The sequence below is a fragment of the Hyla sarda genome, chromosome 4 (assembly GCF_029499605.1).
Source record: "Hyla sarda isolate aHylSar1 chromosome 4, aHylSar1.hap1, whole genome shotgun sequence".
NCBI lineage: Eukaryota > Metazoa > Chordata > Amphibia > Anura > Hylidae > Hyla > Hyla sarda.
In genome coordinates, this window is record NC_079192.1 from 275,372,472 (window position 1) to 275,390,174 (window position 17,703).

At 45.8% G+C, this 17,703-nt stretch overlaps 1 protein-coding gene across 3 annotated transcripts in view; it reads right to left on the reverse strand.

Annotated features, from left to right (window-relative positions):
- Positions 1-12,777, reverse strand: part of VEZT (vezatin, adherens junctions transmembrane protein) — a 56,166-nt gene extending 43,389 nt beyond the window's left edge. For all 3 annotated transcript variants that reach the window (XM_056574317.1, XM_056574316.1, XM_056574314.1), the window contains exons 1-2: positions 12,620-12,777; positions 2,416-2,544 (exon numbers count right to left, since the gene is read on the reverse strand). In XM_056574317.1, coding sequence (XP_056430292.1) covers positions 2,416-2,491 — 76 coding nt within the window. In that variant the 5' untranslated portion in view covers positions 2,492-2,544; positions 12,620-12,777. The remainder of the gene's footprint in view (positions 1-2,415; positions 2,545-12,619) is intronic.
- Between the last annotated feature and the right edge of the window lie 4,926 nt (positions 12,778-17,703).

Consider the following 17,703-nt stretch of genomic DNA (forward strand, 5'->3'; position numbering starts at 1 on the left):
GCTCTTCAGTCAGGAATGAGAATTCAGAGTTTTTTGTTGGGATGCAATGGCATAGACTGGAATTCACTCAACTTTTATAAACAATCTCATTTCTAGATCAATAAAGTTTAATAAGGTTTGATGTGGAATAACAATACTTACTTTAACCCCTTAAGGACCCGGGCTTTTTCCGTTTTTTCATTTTCAATTTTTCCTCCTTAACTTTAAAAAATCATAACTCTTAAAAATTTTCACCTAAAATTCTATATGATGGCTTATTTTTTGCGTCACTAATTCTACTTTGTAATGACATTAGTGATTTTACCCAAAAATCTACGGTGAAACGGGAAAAAAAAATCAATGTGCGACAAAATTGATGAAAAAACACTATTTTGTAAGTTTTGGGGGCTTCAGTTTTTACGCAGTACATTTTTCAGCAAAAATGATACCTTATCTTTATTCTGTAGGTCTATACGGTTAAAATGATGCCCTACTTGTATAGGTTTGATTTTGTATCACTTCAGAAAAAAATCATGAATACATGCAGGAAAATTTATACGTTTAAAATGGTAATCTTTTGACCCCTATAACTTTTTTATTTTTCTGTGTTCAGGGCGCTACGAGGGCTCATTTTTTGCGCCGTCATCTGAAGTTTTTAGCAGTACCATTTTTGTTCTGATCAGACTTTTTGATCACTTTTTATTCACTTTTTTGTGGTATAAAAAGTGATCAAAAATGCGCTATTTTGGACTTTGGAATTTTTTTGCGCGTACGCCATTTAACGAGTGGTTTAAAAAGCAGTATATTTTTATAATTCGGACATTTCCGCACGCGGCGATACCACATATGTTTATTTTTATTATTATTTACATAATGTTTTTTTTTATTCTTGGAAATGCCGGGTGATTCAAACTTTTATTAGGGGAAGGGAAAATTGAAAGGGTTAATGATTTTTTTTACACTTTTCTTATGCAATATTATAGCTCCTATAGGGGGCTATAACATTGCATTAACTGATCTTTTACACTGATTGATCCATCTCCATAGGAATGGATCAATCAGTGTTTTCGGCGATTGAATGCTCAAGCCTGGATCTCAGGCTTGAAGCATTCATTCGGCGATCGGACAGTGCAGGAGAAGGTAAGAAGACCTTCTCCTGTGCTACAGCTGTTCGGGATGCCGCGATTATACCGCGCCGATCCCGAACAGCTCCCTGAGCTAGCCGAGCACTTTTACTTTCGTTTTTAGCCGCGCGCTATTACTTTCGATCAGTGCCGCGCGCTATTAGAGGCGGGTCCCAGCTTCACTATGACGCCGGGCCCGCCGCGATATGATGCGGGGTCACCGTGTGACCCCGCGTTATATCGCAGGACCAGGACCCAGGACGTACCCATACGTCCTAGGTCCTTAAGAGGTTAAAGTATTCATTAGAAGCTTTGAGGGAGATTTATCAAAACCTGTGCAAAGGAAAAGTTGACCTGTTGCCAATAGCAACCAATCAGATCGCTTCTTTCAATTTTAAGAGAACTTAAAAAATTAAAAAAGCAATCTGATTGGTTGCTATGGGCAACCTTTCCTTTGCAGGTTTTGATAAATTCCCCCATTTGTCCTTGTCAGAAGATATTATTTAGCAGTACTCTCTAAATGCTGTCAGCCAACTGACCCATCATGTGACACCGATCCTGAGCAACATTACAGACTCCTGCCATATAGAGCCATAAAAGGGGTTATTCAACAAAAGGTGACCTTAATAATTACTTGTCAGCCAGTAATGGACATGCTTACCAAGGATCTGTACTTGTGTTGGTGATAAATGGCTGTGTCCTTCTTCCACCATCACGCTGCTGGCTTGTTTGTGTGAACAGGCTACTTCCTGTTCCTGTGGCCTCCAACAGACTACAATCCCCAAGATCCTTTGTTTCTAGGTGGGAGGTGACTTATCTCCCTCACACACATCAGCCACCCAACCCATTGCAGCGCAACTAGGCTCCCTTCCATGAGTGCTGTGCGTGAAACTACAAATATTTGCATCCCTGTGGAGAATAATCCCCCCTCCAACCCAGCCGTACTCCACCTATTGAAGCACAGACACGCTTCCTTTCAACATCTGACTAGTGATGCATTGTCTCTGGCCGCACTGCAGCCTGGGAAAGGCCCGAGACAACAATAATTTTGTATGCTGCTAAAAATGAACATCCGGGGCAAAGATCCCATAAGAATTGTGAGATCAGCCATCAAACACAGGTACAAACACTATATTATGAACTATACTAAGTTTACAGCCCCTGTAGTACAGTAAAATAAAAAATAAAAAATAATACACCCCAAAGCATGTAACATTGCTATAAAGGACAGACAACTTCAGTACTTTTAGTTATTAGTAAGGTGTAAATATATCTATACACAGTAATTAGATTTTTCCTCTATCATGCCCACCTCTGGAGTTTTGTGAGCCTGCCCATGATGTCCATTCTTCAGCAGGCTCTCTTCCTCTTGTGAGACCGCTGGGCATATTTCGAAGTCTGTGTGCCCTAAATCCTGCAGGTACTGGAAGAGTGGTGAATTCTGCAAAACACAAAACAGCATAAATGATTCGTATCACATACAGTGCAGCACGTAATACTGATAGTACTGACGTGGCAGAGCAGGATAGGTTTGCGATGGGGATTTTGCTTGTACTCTGGACAGTTCCCGATATGGACAGATGACTGAGCAGAGAGCACTGTGGTCAGACAGAAAAGAACCATACAACTTCCTCTGTAGCATAAAGCATATGATAAGTACTGGAAGGGTTAAGATGTTTAAATAGAAGTAATTTACAAATCTGTTTACATTTTTGGCACCAACAATTTCCACTGGAGTACCCCTTCATAGTTGCAAAACTCCAACAAAATGTATTTATAGCTATAAGATTTTCAATACACTGCTCAAAAAAAATAAAGGGAACACAAAGATAACACATCCTAGATCTGAATGAATGAAATAATCATATTAAGTAAGTGGAAAGGAAAATCACTGCTCGTATTGTCTGCACTTTAATATTGATTCTGTCTGCTCTCCAATTTTTGCATTTTATTTGTTTTATTTGAAGTAATGGTATGAAATACTTTTGTCTTTACATAGTTGAATGTTCAACGGAAATCAAATGTATCAACCCATGGAGGTCTGGATATGGAGTCACACTCAAAATCAAAGTAAAAAACCACACTACAAGCTGATCCAACTTTGATGTAATGTCTTTAAAAGAAGTCAAAATGAGGCTCAGTAGTGTGTGTGACCTCCACGTGCCCGTATGACCTCCCTACAACACCTGGGCATGCTCCTGATGAGGTGGTGGATGATCTCCTGAGGGATGTCCTCCCAGACCTGGACTAAAGCATCCGCCAACTCCTGGACAGTCTGTGGTGCAACGTGGCATTGGTGGATGGAGCGAGACATGATGTCCCAGATGTGCTCAATCGGATTCAGGTCTGGAGAATGGGCGGGCCAGTCCATAGTATCAATGCCTTCCTCTTGCAGGATCTGCTGACACACTCCAGCCACATGCGGTCTAGCATTGTCTTGCATTAGGAGGAACATAATTTGGGGCTGAGGATCTCATCTTGGAACCTAATGGCAGTCAGGCTACCTCTGGCAAGCACATGGTGGGCTATGCGGCCCCCCCAAGGAGATGCCACCCCACACCATTACTGACCCACTGCCAAACCAGTCATGCTGGAGGATGTTGCAGGCAGCAGAACGTTCTCCACAGCGTTTTCAGTGTGAACCTGCTTTCATCTGTGAAGAGCACAGGACGCCAGTGGCGAATTTGACGATCTTGGTGTTCTTTGGCAAATGCCAAACGTCCTGCATGGTGTTGGGCTGTAAGCTCAACCCCCACCTGTGGACGTCGGGCCCTCATACCACCCTCATGGAGTCTGTTTCTGACCGTTTGAGTGGACACATGCACATTTGGGGCCTGCTAGAGGTCATTTTGCAGGGCTCTGGCAGCGCTCCTCCTTGCACAAAGGCGGAGCCAGCGGTCCTGCTGCTTGGTTGTTGCCCTCCTATGGCCTCCACTTCTCCTGATGTACTGGCCTGTTTTCTGGTAGCGCCTTCATGCTCTGGACACCTTCTTGCCACAGCTCGCATTGATGTGCCATCTTGGATGAGCTGCACTACCTTAGCCACTTGTGGGTTGTGTAGACTCCGTCTCATGCTACCACTAGAGTGAAAGTACCACCAGCATTCAAAAGTGACCAAAACATCAGCCAGGAAGCATAGGAACTGAGAAGTGGTCTGTGGTCACCACCTGCAGAACCACTCCTTTATTGGGGTGTCTTGCTAATTGCCTATAATTTCCACCTGTTGTCTGTTCCATTTGCACAGCAGCATGTGAAATTGATTGTCAATCAGTGTTGCTTCCTGAGTGGACAGTGTGATTTCACAGGAGTGTGATTGACTTGGAGTTACATTGTGTTGTTTATGTGTTCCCTTAATTTTTTTGAGCAGTGTATATATTGTTTTGCAATGCTGTAATGTTGCAGCTTATTGCAATCAATATACCCTAAGGGAATGCTCACATATAGGGGGAGATTCATTAAGAACTGTGTAAAAGAAAAATTGACCAGTTGACCATAGCAACCAATCAGATAGCTTCTTTTACTTTTCAGAGGCCTTTTCAAAAAATAAAAGAAGTAATCTGATTGGTTGCTATAGACAACTAGTCAACTTTTGATGAGTCTCCCCTAATGTGTATACATATTCATTCATGGAAATCAACAGCATGGAATCAGCAAGTTTTATTTTTCTCTTTATTCTGCAATGAAATCCTCATCAGATCCACAGCAGCGGGTGTAGAATTTACAGTCATGGCCGTAAATGTTGGCAACCCTGACATTTTTCAAGAAAATTAAGCATTTCTCACAGAAAATGATTGCAGTAACACATGTTTTGCTATACACATGTTTATTCCCTTTGTGTGTATTGGAACTAAACCAAAAAGGGAGGAAAAAAGCAAATTGGACATAATATCACCCCAAATTCCAGAAATGGGCTGGACAAAATTATTGGCACCCTTAACTTAATATTTGTTTGCACACCCTTTGGAAAAATAACTGAAATCAGTCACTTCCTATAACCATCAATAAGCTTCTCACACCTCTCAGACGGAATGTTGGACCACTCTTCCTTTGCAAACTGCTCCAGGTCTCCCTTATTGGAAGGACGCCTTTTCCCAACAGCAATTTTAAGATCTCTCCACAGGTGTTCAATGGGATTTAGATCTGGACTCATTGCTGGCCACTTCAGAACTCTCCAGCGCTTTGTTGCCATCCATTTCTGGGTGCTTTTTGACGTATGTTTGGGGTCATTGTCCTGCTGGAAGACCCAAGATCTCGGACACAAACCCAGCTTTCTGACAGTGCGACCCAAAATTTGTTGTTAATCCTCAGATTTTTATGATGCCTTGCACAAAAAAAATAAAATAAATAAAAAGCAACCCTAAAACATCATTGAACCTTCACCATATTTCCCTGTAGGTACTGTGTTCTATTCTTTGTAGGCCTCATTCCATTCGGTAAACAGTAGAATGATGTACTTTACCAAAAAGCTCTATCTTGGTCTCATCTGTACACAAGACATTTTCCCAGAAGGATTTTGGCTTATTCAAGTTCATTTTGGCAAAATGTAGTCTTGCTTTTTATGTCTCTGTGTCAGAGGTGGGGTCCTCCCGGGTCTCCTGCCATAGCGTTTCATTTCACTTAAATGTCGACAGATATTCAAGCTGTCGTGCAGGCTCAGGGAGCCTCAGTGTCAGCGTGAACTATCTTTGGAACTTGTTTGGGGCTGCTTATCCACCATCTGGACTATCCTGCGTTGACACCTTTCATAAATTTTTCTATTCTGTCCACGCCCAGGGAGATTAGCTACAGTGCCATGGGCTGCAAACATCTTGATAATGTTGCGCACTGTGGACAAAGGCAAATCTAGATCTCTGGAGATGGACTTGCAACCTTGAGATTGTTGATATTTTTCCACAATTTTTGTTCTCAAGTCCTCAGACAGTTCTCTTCTCCTCTTTCTGTTATCCATACTTAGTGTGTCACACACAGACACACAATGCAAAGACTAAGTGAACTTCTCTCCTTTTTATCTGTTTTCAGGTGTGATTTTCTATATTGCCCACACCTGTTATTTACCCCAGGTGAATTTAAAGGAGCATCACATGCTTGAAACAATCTTATTTTTCCACAGTTTTGAAAGGGTGCCAACAATTTTGTCCAGCCCATTTTTGGAGTTTGGTGACATTCTGTCCAATTTGCTTTTTTTTCCTCCCTTTTTATGGTTTAGTTCCAATACACTCAAAGGGAATAAACATGTGTATAGCAAAACATGTGTTACTGCAATCTTTTTCTGGGAGAAATACTTCAATTTCTTGAAAAATTTTAGGAGTGCCAACATTTACAACCATGACTGTATGTAGAGAAATTAGCAGATTACATGTTCCCTCAATGTTCTGCACCTAATATTCCATAATGAGAAAGTGAAAATAGAATTTTAGAAATGCTTGCAAAATTACAAAGGAAAAACTAAAACTATTTTAGTTTTCCAACCCTTTGCTATGACACTCTGGCTCCTCCCATTTCTCTTTATCATCTCTGAGCGGTTTCTAAACCTTGATTGGAGTCACCTTTGGTCAATTCAGATGATTGGACAGGATTTGGAAAGACACAGCCCTGTCTATATAAGGCCTCCCAGCTGACAATGCACATGACAGCAAAAAGCAAGCTATGAGGGGAAATGACCTGCCTGTAGTGCTCAGAGACAGGACTGTGTGGAGGCACAGATCGGGAGAAGACTAAAAAAATTTGCTGCACTGAAAGTTCCCAAGTGCACAGTGTTCTTAAAGGGGTACTCCCCTGCCCCAGCGTTCCGAATGCTGGGGCAGTGGCGTACCCCTTTAAATCTAAAAGGTGATTTGACACATACTGGATCTGCTGTGGATTAGAAGTTGCAGGGATCTGCAGTTACAAGGCAATCACTTTACTGACATTCCATATCAAGAATATGCAGATCCAAAACAGCAGATATTACAAACTAGTGTCTTTGAATGCACCCTAATGGGAGACGTTACCAAACTACGTAATCAAGGATAAGAGAGATGACCGAAATCTAATGGTCACTCTAGATGAGCTCCACAGTGAGTGCAATATTCTCTTGTGGGTATGATCACACCTACAGGATTTGTTGCATATTTTCTGCTGCTGATTTTTCTACCCATTGACTTCAGAGAAATATGAAGAAAATATGCATCTTAATATGCAGCAGATCCCGTGCGCATGAACATACCCGAAGGCCATATTCACAGGGCATAAAATGTGCAGAATGTCTGCACATTTCAATAATCCGGCGGATGCTAGGACCGCTCGGAAATGCACCGTCTCATTAACAGCAATGCATTTCTGAGCAATATCTGCAAAATATAGACTATTCTTTTGCGGATGCTGGAATTGGGATTTCTGTGACAGATGTTTCCAATATGTGAACAGTGCAGCAGAATCCTATTGAAATCAATGGGACTCTGCTGCAGCGGAATGTCCGTGCGGAAAATTCCAGCAAAAAATTCCGCATGGACTTTTCACCGTGTAAACATCCCCTTAGGATTGGGTCATCCTTGGCAAAATTTAGCTGCGCATTTGCTGCTGCATATTTTCCTACTTAATAAGGTCATTGGGTAGCATGAAAATGCAGAAAAACATGGCACATGTGACCCTACCCTAAAGAGAAAAATGTGCTTCTAGGTTAAATAATTTAGGGGTTTTTCAGACAATTTTTCTGCTACATGCGGAGGCCATTTTTAAAACATGAATAGTATAGTAATCCGCTGCGGATTCAGTATCTGCACAACAAATCTACCACCTCTGAACACATTCTCATTGTTGTGACTGATCTCTATTACTAGGACAAGTTTTAACTCAATTTATGAGCCAGGAAAAAAAAACACAATGTTTGCCTTGTCTCCAGTCTTACCCGCTGTTTACTCAGCTTTCTGAACCCTTGAGTTTATGGCTCTTTCCACTCAGGACAGAAATGTTTCCAGGAAATGACACACACAGGTAAGAAGTTACTGCACCTTTCCCAATAATGGAATATCCTTTCAGGGCAAGTCACCAGCTTCATATATTTTACATACTATCAGAAATGAATCACTCGGAGCCACCAGACAGACAGTCCACATTCCTTGGCATTGAACACCACTTGTTATGGAGGTAAATTCCCCAAAGCAAGTTTATACTTGGTTATTGGTAAATCAGCACATCCAGCAGTGTTTGCATCTACAACCATGAACTTTCACGTACACATTTAGGATATGTTCACACTGCAGAATCTCGAGCCGGAGATATTTTGGGTTGGAGATTCAGTCTGAGCAGCCACTGCCAAAATCCTCCGGTGCTAGAACCGCAGCGACCTGCGCTATCCCCACTGACGGAAATGCAATCTGGGCAGAATTCAGTCGAAAGAATGAACATTTCCTTCTTTCCGCATGTGATTGCCTGCACCAGAATTTTTCCATTGCTTAAAGGGGCATTCCGGGAATTTTTTTTATTTGACTATGCTACGGGGGCTGTAAAGTTAGTGTAGTTCATAATATAGTGTCTGTACCTGTGTGTGACGGTTTTCTCACAATTCTTCTGTGATTTTCACCCCAATATTTATTTTTATCAGCATACAAAATGACTGCTGTCTCGGATTTTTCCCAGCTTGCAATGCGGTCAAGACCTGACTCACTAGTCAGCTGATGACAGGGAGCCTGTCTGCTTCAATGTGTGGAGCGATCAATCTGCAACTAATGCAACAGCTGTAGGCACCCTGATTGAAAACCACAGGTCTGCAGCTCATTTAGTTTCAATGGGTGGGGTGGCTGATGTGTGGGAGGGACAAAAATGGAATCATGGGATTTGTAGGCAAACAAGAAAACAGAAAACAGGAAATACAAGTTCACAGAAAGCTAGACACAGTGTTATGGTAATCTCACAGCATCGCCATTTAGCCCAAGACAAGCGCAGATCCTTCCTAAGCATGTCCATTACTGTCTGCCAGGTATGTACTAAAATCACCTTATGGTGGAGAACCCCTTTAAGTTCTGCAGTGTTGAAGATTAGTGCAATGGAATCTCCGAGCAGTATTCCTCAGCAGAATTCCACACTGAGAGGCCTTAGGCTAGGTTCACACTGCCGAATTTCCAGGCAGAAAATTTCCACCCGGAGATTCAGAGTGCAGCCAGCGCTGACTGAATCAGTCGGCGCTAGGACTGCACGGACACTGCGGTCTCCTATAAACTGCAATGTGTTCCGTCAGTGTTTCGGCCTAAAGAACGAGCAACGTCATTCTTCAGGCGGAAATTTTCAAGCAGATTTTTCGTTCACAAATTCCGCTTCTCAAATTCCGAAGTGTGAATTTATGAACAGAAAACCCATTCACTATACTATACATGTTAGTAAGCGGAATTTCTGCTTGCAATTTCAAAGCGGAATTGCAGGCAGAAATTCCGTAGTGTGAACCTAGCCTTATGGTGAAAAAAGATCAGTATAGACCATCATTTTAGATCCTGCTAGTAGCAATAATTGTCAGCATCATTGCCTGGGAAGACAAGCCTGTGAAACTCTAAAAAGTGCTTATGTGTACTTTCATGCCCAGATAGATAGATATATATATATATGCCAGTATACTGTGGCCCTGTGGTCTCCAAACTGTTGACCTCCAGCTGTTGCAAAACTATAACTCCCAGCATGCTGGGACTTTTGCAAAAGCTGAAGGTCCACAGTTTGAAGATCACCACTGTAGCCTCTGCAATGTGTACACTAGCTGCAAGCCAGTTTGTACTTGCAAACGCCATACTATATGTAGCAGAGGCGCAAGGTATTGCAGCATTGTCCTATTCACGTCAATGAACACCCCTGCTGCAGCCCCTTCAAACAATAATGCAAGTCCTATTTTTTCTTCTGTGGTAAACTCCAGTAAAAAAACGGATCCCATTCAAGTCAATGGGATCTATCAGGACCCAGCGGCATCAGTTGTGCTCTGGGCCGTTCTGTGTCCTTTTTTTGCAGCACTGAGCAGTGGTGGTGCTGGACCAGGCACACTGTACAAATCACTAGTCAGATCACACATGGAATACTGTGCACAGTAAGGTTATTTAGTTTAGAAAAAAGAAGGCTTAGGGGCGACCTAATAACTATGTATAAATATATCGGGGGACAGTACAGAGATCTCTCCCATGATCTATTTATACCCAGGACTGTATCTATAACAAGGGGGCATCCTCTACGTGTAGAGGAAAGAAGATTCAATATATCACACTGCAGCTTAGCGGATTGCTGGCCACAGCAATGTCCCACTTTAGCCAGTTATTAGCCAAGGGGCATATTGACATATTAAGCCCGTCTGGTCTTCTTCCTGGTAATCAGCGGTTTGCTGAGCTGCAGAGTGATGTATGGACAACAGGGAACTAGGAGGAGGAGCTCACCGAGGACCACACTAGGATAACGGAGGCACCAGGGGAGTGGTAGGAGGTAAGTAGATATTTATTTTTTATAACGGGCATAAAGGGAATATTACTGATCAAATACCCTATGCCAGAGGAAGTCTTTAACAAATTTGTACCTTATGTAAGTAAAGCCTGTCCATTTTATAGTTCTACAAAAAATTAAGTTTAAAGCATTACTATCATTTGGAAAGCTTTTGTTATGTTGTCCAGACATGTCAAAAGTTAAAGGAGTTATCCAGCAAAAAGGTTTCTTAATATCTAGTGTTGTGTTTAATATGTCACTCACCACATGTTGACCACAGCATTAAGAAGGATTGGAGCAAGGCAGAGACTGGCGCAGCAATAACAGAGACTGTGAGGAAGCAAGGGACGTAAGTACAGTTTTTTTTTTTTGCTGGACAACCCCTTTAAGATCTCTCTAAATGACTTGAACACCTAGAAGTATGCTTCTCTTCAGAACTGCACAATGGCTTTGTGAGTGCCGGCAGAAGCTTCTTATGGCATATCTACAGGACATGGCTGGGATTCAGGTTATGTCGGGTCCCACCTCCATTGAACAAAGCCAGCTATTTGCAATGGGGACTGACGCAACTGGTATCTCCTGAAACGGATGTGGGTAAGTGATCCCTAGTTGTAATCCGTTTCATCTGCATCATAACCCTGTGTGTTTGATTTAGTGCGGGTAAACCGGCTGTCAGTTTCCCTTAAAGGAGATATCCAGTGCTGAAAAACTTATCCCCGATCCTAAGGATAGGGGATAAGTTTCAGATCATGGGGGGGTCCGACCACTGGGGCCCCGGCAGCCCATGGGAAGGAGGCGTGTTGACCTCCGCACGAAGCAGCGGCTGACATGCCCCCTCAATACAACTCTATGGCAGAGCCGGAGCGCTGCCTTCGGCAATCTCCAATTCTGCCATAGTGATGTATTGAGGGGGCGTGTCAGCCGCTGCTTTGTGCGGTGGTCGACACCCGCTATCTGGCCAGCGAGCCGGGGGCCCCATACAGGAGATCACGGGGGGCCCCAGGATAGGGGATACGTTTTTCACCACTGGACTACGCCTTTAAGGGTAGGGTCACATGTGCTGTATTTTACTGCTATGTATTTTCCTACCAATTAAAGTCAAATGGGTAGCAAAATCAGCTACAAAAAATATGCAGCAAAATACAGCACGTGTGACCCTACCTTTAAGAGAATCAGTCAGCCCCTTTATGCTGCTCTCTCTAAAGTAGTGTTTCCCAACCAGGGTGCCTCCAGCTGTTGCAAAACTACAACTCCCAGCATGCCCGGACAGCCGCAGGCTGTCCGGGCATGCTGGGAGTTGTAGTTTTGCAACAGCTGGAGACACCCTGGTTGGGAGAGACTGCTTTAGGTTAAGCTCAAGGCAGGAGTGCTCATGGGATACAGGCCCCCCACCCTGACTGTTGCTTTGCTGCCAACGCACAGTAAGGCATGGTTCACACTATCCTACCAGCAGGTACAGAAGGAAAAAATAGATCAGCTTATGGAGCTTGAATATGGAGGCCCAGACACAGGTAGATGGTGATATGGAAGCATGGATGCAGGGATCTGCCTATCCCCGTAGGGTACAGGCAGAAAAGGAAAATCCAGCTTCCGCAGGTACAATAAAACGTAATGTTACGTTCTATTGTACCTGCACCATTGGAAGCTGGATTTTCCTTTACTACCAGTCCAGGCCTGACTGCAGGTCTGATGACTCAAACTATAATGAAACCCAAAATCAGCCTGGACTTGTGTCTGCAGGACACATGCTAATGTAAACACAATTCATAAAGTGTAGATCTCTAAACAATACATGACAAGTGAAATCTACATAATACCTAGGAAGGATTGTACAGTCTGGACTAGATTGAGGGTCAGCCTCACCAGCACACATGTCACCTGAGCACAGGGATCTCTACAATACATGCAGGGGATGATGAGAGGTGACAGCTGAGTGATGGGCAGGTCACAGCTGCCATGGACAAAGATCATTCAGCTGTCACCCAGGATACCCAGCTCCTACCAGACACACGGCCAGCGCTGCTCCATACCGATCCATAAGGCTACCAGGGCGCAGAGATCTGGCCACACAACAGGCTATTGTCACCCACCTCAAACACCACTTCTTCATCAAACTCCGCAGTCATTGCTGTCCGCCATGCCACACAGCGCGGCACTCTGGGAAACCGAGTCCGTAGCCAGTGATGTCACAAGGGAAGCAGCCGCGCATCGGTTGGCAGCTGAAACTACATCTCCCACAGATCAACGCGGCTCCTTCGTACAGGGCAGGCTCGGTCGTGTTCACTATGGGGAGTAGAGAGGGGTGTGGATGTGTCCATTGTGCGGGTGGGGAATGTGATACTATGGCAGGAGATGTGATAGCTGTGGACTTCTCTGATATGTATGCAGCACTCCTCATGTTATTCTTCCAATGCTGGGACCCCAGAGTGGAGGATGATGGGGGCTCCTCTTACATATGGGGGGGCTCCTGTGTTTGCCATTAGGCATCAGTAATGTGTCTAGGGCAGTGGTCTCCAAACTGTGGCCCTCCAGATGTTGCAAAACTACAACTCCCAGCATGCGCGGGCATGCTGGGAGTTGTAGTTTATCAACATCTGGAGGGCCACAGTTTGAAGACCACTGGTCTGGGGCAACAATATCAATGGGCAACAGTGGTCCCTCATGTTACAATAGTAGTTGGTCCCAGAATGACCATTGTATGTTGAAACCATAACTCTATGTGTGGTAGCCCTGGGGGGTTTATGGTAGTTGGGGTGTTGTTGCGGTAGATAAGGGGTTAATGTTAACCCTATAGTTCGTGACGCCAGGCTGGGGGCTAGTATGCTGAGGTAATTCTCCGGCCTATCGCCGCCCTTCCCAGTAACGATAGGTGCATGCATAAATGACTGAAGGTCCACAAGGTACTTGAACTTTACTGAAAGGCTTGCGGTACATCCAATGCACAATAACAGTCTCAGGAATACAGTCTCTATATAGTGCAATGACAGTTGTTGCAGACCTTGACTTTAGATGAGAGCGAGCAATGGCCGCCGCTCCCTTATATGGGCAGGGCCGCTCTCACTGGTCCAATTAACTGTCACTCACCGTTACAAGGAGTGATGGGAGATATACGTCATAGGGACCTCCAAAGGTCCTGAAGCACAAAACCATAGAGTTTACCTGATCACGGGACCTGCAGGTCCTGCTACGCTATGGACAGGTAATTAACTATTTATTTACATTTATACAATAATATATATATATATATATATATATAAATAAATCCTAAATGGTTACTGGATAACTACTATCTGGATGAGAGGTGACTAGGGGTGAACTAGACAATAAGGACCCCGACGTCCTAGGGACTTTGGCTAAGGGGACCTATATACAGAGGATACGGTAACGGGACACCACATATGGAAACCTGGTTATTGGTTCCAAAGACCCAAAATGTCATCCAAACAAAGATTAAAGGAGGATAAGTTATAGATCGTGGGGGGTCTGACCTATGGGACCCCCGCGATCTCCTGAATGAGGCCCCAGCAGTCTGCTAGAAATGGAGTGTGCCGACCCCACACAGAGCAGCGGCCGACACTCCCCCTCCATGTATCCCATAGAGATACATGGAGGGGGAGTGTCTGCCGTGGCTTCCTGTGGGGGTCGGAACAACCACTTCCTGCAGACTACCGGTGTGAGGTGCAGACTAGCGTCCTATGCAAGTTTCCGTCCGATCCTCCCCTCAGTTGTCCGGAGATTTGCGAATATACAACGAGGGGAGAGGGAAGGCAGAGCACCTGCCTAAGGAGGACGTAGATTTTGACAGCTGTGAAAATCTACGTCCAGGGGGCTGTAAAAATCGACTTGTGGTTGTGTGACTTACGGAGCCATTGCGAAAATCTACATCCAGAGGGCTGTGTGAACAGGGCTGTACACCTCCCTCAGGAGAAGAGGGATTCTCACAGCCCCGCTCCTGGATGTAAATTTTCATGCACCTCCCTCAGGAGGAGAAGGATTCCCACAGCGCCGCTTGCACAGACCCCTGGACGTACATTTTCACAGCTGTCAAACCCTATGTCCAGGGCGGGGCTTTGAGAATCTATGTCCAGGGGCGGGGCTATAAGAATCTATGTCCAGGGGCGAGGCTGTGAGAATCCATGTCCAGGGGCGGAGCTGTGAGAATCCATGTCCAGGGGCGGGGCTGTGAGAATCTATGTCCAGGGGCGGGTCTGTGAGAATCTATATCCAGGGGCGGGGCTGTGAGAATCTATGTCCAGGCGCGGGGCTGTGAGAATCTATGTCCAGGGGCGGGGCTGTGAGAATCTATGTCCAGGGGCGGGGCTGTGAGAATCTATGTCCAGGGGCGGGGCTGTGAGAATCTATGTCCAGGGGCGGGGCTGTGAGAATCTATGTCCAGGGGCGGGGCTGTGAGAATCTATGTCCAGGGGCGGGGCTGTGAGAATCTATGTCCAGGGGCGGGGCTGTGAGAATCTATGTCCAGGGGCGGGGCTGTGAGAATCTATGTCCAGGGGCGGGGCTGTGAGAATCTATGTCCAGGGGCGGGGCTGTGAGAATCTATGTCCAGGGGCGGGGCTGTGAGAATCTATCCAGGGGTAGGGTTGTGAGAATATATGTCCAGGGGTGGGGCTGTGAGAGTCTATGTCCAGGGGCGTGGCTGTGAGAATCTATGTCCAGGGGCGGGGCTGTGAGAATCTATGTCCAGGGGCGGGGCTGTGAGAATCTATGTCCAGGGGTGGGTCTGTGAGAATCTATGTCCAGGGGCGGGTCTGTGAGAATCTATGTCCAGGGGCGGGTCTGTGAGAATCTATGTCCAGGGGCGGGGCTGTGAGAATCTATGTCCAGGGGCGGGGCTGTGAGAATCTATGTCCAGGGGCGGGGCTGTGAGAATCTATGTCCAGGGGCGGGGCTGTGAGAATCTATGTCCAGGGGCGGGGCTGTGAGAATCTATGTCCAGGGGCGGGGCTGTGAGAATCTATGTCCAGGGGCGGGGCTGTGAGAATCTATGTCCAGGGGCGGGGCTGTGAGAATCTATGTCCAGGGGCGGGTCTGTGAGAATCTATGTCCAGGGGCGGGTCTGTGAGAATCTATGTCCAGGGGCGGGGCTGTGAGAATCTATGTCCAGGGGCGGGGCTGTGAGAATCTATGTCCAGGGGCGGGGCTGTGAGAATCTATGTCCAGGGGCGGGGCTGTGAGAATCTATGTCCAGGGGCGGGGCTGTGAGAATCTATGTCCAGGGGCGGGGCTGTGAGAATCTATGTCCAGGGGCGGGGCTGTGAGAATCTATGTCCAGGGGCGGGGCTGTGAGAATCTATGTCCAGGGGCGGGGCTGTGAGAATCTATGTCCAGGGGCGGGGCTGTGAGAATCTATGTCCAGGGGCGGGGCTGTGAGAATCTATGTCCAGGGGCGGGGCTGTGAGAATCTATGTCCAGGGGCGGGGCTGTGAGAATCTATGTCCAGGGGCGGGGCTGTGAGAATCTATCCAGGGGCAGGGTTGTGAGAATATATGTCCAGGGGTGGGGCTGTGAGAGTCTATGTCCAGGGGCGTGGCTGTGAGAATCTATGTCCAGGGGCGGGGCTGTGAGAATCTATGTCCAGGGGCGGGGCTGTGAGAATCTATGTCCAGGGGTGGGTCTGTGAGAATCTATGTCCAGGGGCGGGTCTGTGAGAATCTATGTCCAGGGGCGGGTCTGTGAGAATCTATGTCCAGGGGCGGGGCTGTGAGAATCTATGTCCAGGGGCGGGGCTGTGAGAATCTATGTCCAGGGGCGGGGCTGTGAGAATCTATGTCCAGGGGCGGGGCTGTGAGAATCTATGTCCAGGGGCGGGGCTGTGAGAATCTATGTCCAGGGGCGGGGCTGTGAGAATCTATGCCCAGGGGCGGGGCTGTGAGAATCTATGTCCAGGGGCGGGGCTGTGAGAATCTATGTCCAGGGGCGAGGCTGTGAGAATCTATGTCCAGGGGCGGGGCTGTGAGAATCTATGTCCAGGGGCGGGGGAATGGATGATCTTATACTCGAGTCAGTATGTTTTTCAAAGGTTTTTGAGGCCTCGGCTTATATTTGGGTTGGTTTATACTTGAGTATATACGGTAATTTATCCTGTGGATTAGCATATAGTCAATGACAGTCAGGAGCCAAAGTAGGTTCCCAATCCAATGTATACTAATCAGTCATCAAATAAAGCTCCTGTCCTGATATTGTGTAAGTCCCCCCTGTGCCACTAAAACAGCTCTGACCAAATGAGGCATGGACTCCACAAGACCTTTAAGATGTTCAGTGATATCTTGCATCCAAGATATTAGCAGCAGATCCTTTAAATGGGTAGGAGTTCAAAGATGGGCAGGGGCAGGGAATTTGAGCCTGAAGATAAATTATATCCCCCCCCAGTGTGCCTGGTGGAAGTGCAAAACATCTCAGTACAGGAAGCAATAGGCAATCAGTAGCTTCAGTGGTCATGTACAAATGCAAGTGTATGTGACCACAGAGGCCAGTGATTATCTGCAGAGTCCCATGCTAAGTGTGTGGGGATGTCATTAGGGAATTTCCATGAAGCATCCTAAAGTGATGGCAGTGCTGGACCTGGAGTGAGTGGATGGGGGTGTATAGTTCTTTTTCTTTATGCTCCCATTCCCTACCCCTGGTAACTTTAGCAAAAAGGACAAAAAAACTTTTGTTATCAGGGGTGTAACTACCACCGTAGCTTCCACTATCCTAGTCAGGCCTGTCATTGGGGTAGAGGCCCTTTTTCAGCTGTATGTGCGTCCCTTGGATTCACATGCAGCTGAAAGATGTCATAGGGCAAGGAACCATCAAGCACCTTCTTACCCCCCAGCCTGCAAGCTTTGTTCTGCCTGGAGGACGCTGTGTGCAACCACTAGTCTGACTCACGTGCTGATGCCACCATTGCGCATGCCAGCGTCAGAACTGAGGCAGAGCAGGAAGGAGAAAAGGAGCCCTTCTTTATGTTGGAATGGAGAGAAAGTATGATTTTCTTACCTAAGGGAAGAAGCTACCTACTTAATAAGGATTGCTACTTACCTACGGAGGGACCTACCTAAATATTAATGGGGCTACTTTATTACTAAGGGACCTACCTACTTGGATAATTTTACTTACTTCAACCTAACTTATCTATCTACCCACTCTTACTGTGTGAGGCACAAAAAGGGCACTA